We start from the raw sequence: 4555 nt of genomic DNA, 5'->3' as shown, positions 1-4555 counted from the left end.
GTTTATTTTAAGTTAGGGAACATTTAAGTCAGCTTGATGGATTCACTTTGAACTGAAATTTGCTCAGGACCATTCACAAGACTGTACGGCCTCCCTGTTCTCACCCAGCTCTGCTTCCCTACTCCCTTTCACAGTGCTTTTTGGCCATCTGGGTTTCTTTCACTTCATCCGCCGCCACCACCACCCAGCCATCAAATAAGGAAGAAAAATGTTATTGACTTTTGTCGTTATTTATTACAAATTAAATTTTGCAAATTACTGTCTAAAAAAATCAATAGATTTAAATAAATATACAGATATCAGGATGCTACATATGGCATGTGTGCAATAAGTCACTTAAAGATGAGACATTATACACACAAGGGGATATACATAGTACTTTACAGCAGTAGTTTTATTTTAAATTACTAGGCTCACATTAAACCATGTGCAAAGTTTCCTCTGGAACAAACCCTTTCAGGATTTTTTTTTCTTTAGAATGACTCCAACCTTCAGAAGGTCAGATATAATAAAAGATTCTCTGCAGCTTTGGGGACCAAATGATTAATCAGCTGTTTCATTTACAATACAATCAATCGGTCTAATTTTTCCTCCCTTTAGGGCTTAAAGCAAAATCAAGGAAGCAGTTTGTACGTCCAATGGGACTACACTTGCCACAGCCACAGATTTTGGTCCACCACCACATTCAAGCAGCCTTTTTAAATGTTCATGTGTAATACTGGATTGGGCAGCAAGGGGGACCCAACAGTGGTTCCAGGAGAACAATTATTTATCTGCACTAACCAGATGACAGCTGCAGCCATGATTTATAAGAGAAGTTAATCTGCCCAGGCAAACAAAAGTGCATTTGTGATACAGCTCCAGATCCTTGAGATTCTGTTTGCCTGCAAGATCGGTTTCTAGGTCCTGGGCTCAGTGTTTTCCCCAAGTTATACCTTCCCTCCTCAGGGATATACTTCCCCCTCCCATGGCCAGCAGCACCATGTTGCTCCATGGCTGGGGAAGCAGCTGTGATTTTGGCATGGGTTTAAATCCGAGCCTTTCTTCTAAAGCAGTGCAGACAGTGCTGTGCTCTCTTCTCACCAAGTCTTTCCTCCCCATCAGTCCCACCTGGCTGCCCCTTGCCTAACGCATTCTCTATTCAGGCTACACTTCTCACAGCGACGTGCTATCCATACACTGGTGATTTATTATCTAGAGTCTGATGCAGAGACCTGATCTAAGCGAAGCAGCAAGCAAGCCTTTGCGTGCTATTTTCCCCCCACCCATCTTCTCTGTCCCCTAGCCTTTCCTTTCAGGCAGAGCTGAAAGTAAGACGGGATATTGGGTTAAGAGCTGGAAGAACTCTACCCCACTAAGGGTATGTCCAAGGAGATGAGACAGATTCACAGCACTGAACTCATCCAGACTAGCAGCTTGGCTCTGCCTCGGACCCAGCGGGGCTCCCTCCCCCAGGTTACGTGGGGCTCCTGCAGCAATGCAGCTCCACTTCAGCCCCCCCCCCTGCTGCTGCGCCCGATGGCAGGGGTCATGCTTGGCTTTGATGCAAGCTCCGGTGTAAGCAAGCTATCTTCCACCTAAACGAGAGCCACTTAAGGATGGCTCTTCGGTGAATTTCTCAGCCAACGAATGCCACTGACTACTCAGCTGGCTTTCAGGCTTCTAGATGATATATATTTTTTAATACAAACTTGGAGCTATTTTACCATGGGAGTCTCATTCATACGCACATTGCACTGACAAGAAAAAAGCGCAAAGGTGGGCTCACACTGGAGGCAGTTTACCCCCATCTACAATGACCAGCCAAACCACCTTTGAATGGGGCCAAGCTGGAGCCATGCTCAAACACGGCTCAGAGGCAGAGCAGACCAGGCCAGTGACAGGGGCTCAGTGCTGCCAGGTCCACCGCTGCACAGAGCCCTCTGGTTGTACGTGATTCAACTGCCCAGCGCGGGCTGACCCCCTGCCTAGGACTCCAGTGCAGAGTTAAGCTAGCACTCCTCCAGCAAGACCCTTGCCTGATCCAAAAAGGCAACAATTCAGCTCCACGACACATCTATGACTGTATAGACAGTTTTCCCTTTACAACAGTCTCTGGAGTGCATGCAGTACTGGTTCACGCAACAGGAGCATGGAGACATCAACTTCTTCCCCCTTCCACTCATGGCCTTTCCTTCAGCTCTAACTACCGACAGCGGAGTTAGTGGCACCCACAGGACTCCAAATTCTTCTGGTGAACTTGGTATGCACCTGTTTCTTATCTCTTCTTCTTCCAGATGTTCTTCTTCCAAGGCAAAACGGTTGGCTGTGCGTTCCTCTGAGAGCGGTGCTGACGCTTGCCGAACCGCAGGCTGGAGACGGCAAGATCCCTGTGAACAAGAGGTGCAATGTTCATTCTCCAGTCCATTTTCCTGCTACTCAGCAACAGCCCATATTATATTTATCTACTCCTCGCCAAGATTTATTCTGAGGCAGAAGGTGGGGAAATTTCTAGCTGCAGCTGCATTAAGCCACAGCAGAGATCCATCTAGCCCGGCATCCCCTTTCCATCAGTGGCAGAGGATTCACGGGTTCCTGCAGCAGGGCATGATGCTTCCCCGGATCTGCCTTTCAGAAAGTGTTCCCACTGCATCCAATTTAACTGCCACCAATAGGCCAACTCTCCTTCAATTTGCCAACTCCCTTTAACTCATTTACACTCCCGGAGTCCACGGGTTCTTCCAGCAGTGAGTTCCATTTGGTCCAAAGCTGCTGCCCAATCAAACATTTTCCTACATGATGCCACCCCTTCCCCACTTGTTGTACATCACCCATTTGCCTGTCCCATATCAGAGTAACTTCCTACTCCAATCAAGAATTACATTTTATGTAATATTCCTCTAGTTTAGGAAGGATACAAGCAACCCTGGTTCCCTCAGCTGTTAGCCTTCAGTTCTACAGAGAGCAGAAACAGTCAAGTCTACTCATTGAAAAGAAGACAAGAGGGGGAAGTCGGGTAAAATCCAAGTGGTAACTGCAGTGTGGGGTCACAACCACAGATTTCAAAGTGCTTATGAGGGATGTTCAGAGTGGGTTTAAGGGGCACGCTCACCTGAGAGCTCTCAGCAGGCCGTGACGGGAAGGCCTCACACCACCGCTCTGCAGAGACTTCACTGATGCTCCAGAGCTCACTGGGAGCTTCAGATTTTGGAGGTACCTAATGAGCAAGAGGAGATGCATGAACCGCTCGTATCCAGCCGTGCTATGGTAAGTCCCAGGGGGAGTGTTGCTCTGACGTCACCAGTGACAGACTAAGACAGTTGAATGCATGTTTTTGAAGGGTTAATTGCAGCTATTTGAGAGCTATTCATGGCTCACTTCTACCGTTACCCTCTTTTGTCAGACCTCGCTCTATTCACAGTCATATTTAATGATTGGGGATGTTAACTATTGCCTTGCTATGAAATTAATGACAGATCTCTCCAATGACTTTGGTCCCCACAGCATAAGCAACTCCTCTATGCTGCTGGCTGAAGCGAGACAACTGAGAGGCCACATGCACTATAAAAAGAGCAGGCTGCAGAAGATATTTGACTTCTGAGTCCCAGCTCACAGCACTCCTACTCTCCTGCAGCCTCTCCCACCTGAGCCATGCAGGAGATACTGGTGTCCCAGAGCTTCACACCCTCCGCTTGTCCCTCTCCCAACATGCTGCCAGCTCTTCCCTTCCCACCAGCGCACCCAGCACTTCCTCAGCCTCCTGGCAGCAGGAGGGATGGAGGCAACATTGCTTCATATCAGCCAGTAAAGAGACTATTGTACAATAAAAACACCCTAGTGACACTTTGCCAGGGCCTCTTGGGAGGGGTATGAAAGCCACTAGACAAGTTCCAGCTGTTTGCAAAGAGCTGCGCAGCAGTCCCCAGGGAGGCTGCAGAGTTACTCCAGCTCCTCAGCTTTGCCTGTCTGCTTACACGTTCGGCTCGCAGCCCCCAGGGACAGCCCCAGGACCCCCCTGACTTACCCAGGCTTCGCCTGGCAGAAGGTGGCACAGATGCTGTCCCTCGAGTGCGAGCACTCGCACCTGCTGAGCGATCTCTTGCGCCGCCTTGGCGGGCTTCCCAAGCCATAGGGAGCGGTGTGTCTGTTAAAAACAAAAGAAATCAGCTATGCAGCTAACTTTTTATTAGCCAACAGGTTTATAACACAGTCCTGGGAGGCAGCCAAGCCAGTGCCAGGATAATAAAAGACTCATCTATAGACAGAAGGTGAAAAGGTCACTGATATGTCTAAGCCTTTAAACTCCAGCTCCTCTCCCACCTACCACTGTTTTCCCCACCCTACCCCTCCCAAGGAGATTGCCAGTATGTGCTGGGTTGCAAGTAGAATTTTCTCTCCTTGCAGCAGCCCAGGAGCCTGTGCAAGGGTCGCCACATGGGCTGGGCAAGCTGGCAGTTCACCTGCGTGGCAAAGCACACGAGAAGCGTGGCTGCCCCGGTCCACCAGCAGCAAGCAGCTGGTTTCTCAAGCACAGAGATGTCAGGGCTTTCCCTCCCACCCTACCCCACTCCCCCCC

At 49.3% G+C, this 4555-nt stretch overlaps 1 protein-coding gene across 1 annotated transcript in view; it reads right to left on the bottom strand.

Moving 5' to 3' along the window:
• Window positions 1-235: 235 nt before the first annotated feature.
• Window positions 236-4555, bottom strand: part of EDN2 (endothelin 2) — an 8333-nt gene continuing 4013 nt past the window's right edge. Inside the window, exons 2-4 of the mRNA XM_026863241.1 lie at window positions 4004-4123; window positions 3092-3196; window positions 236-2369 (exon numbers count right to left, since the gene is read on the bottom strand). Coding sequence (XP_026719042.1) covers window positions 2258-2369; window positions 3092-3196; window positions 4004-4123 — 337 coding nt within the window. The 3' untranslated portion in view covers window positions 236-2257. The remainder of the gene's footprint in view (window positions 2370-3091; window positions 3197-4003; window positions 4124-4555) is intronic.

Source organism: Athene cunicularia (assembly GCF_003259725.1).
Source record: "Athene cunicularia isolate RWA chromosome 23 unlocalized genomic scaffold, athCun1 chr23_part1, whole genome shotgun sequence".
Classification (NCBI taxonomy): domain Eukaryota; kingdom Metazoa; phylum Chordata; class Aves; order Strigiformes; family Strigidae; genus Athene; species Athene cunicularia.
The sequence above is the reverse complement of the archived record's forward strand: the minus strand, read 5'-3'. Positions and strand labels throughout refer to the sequence as shown.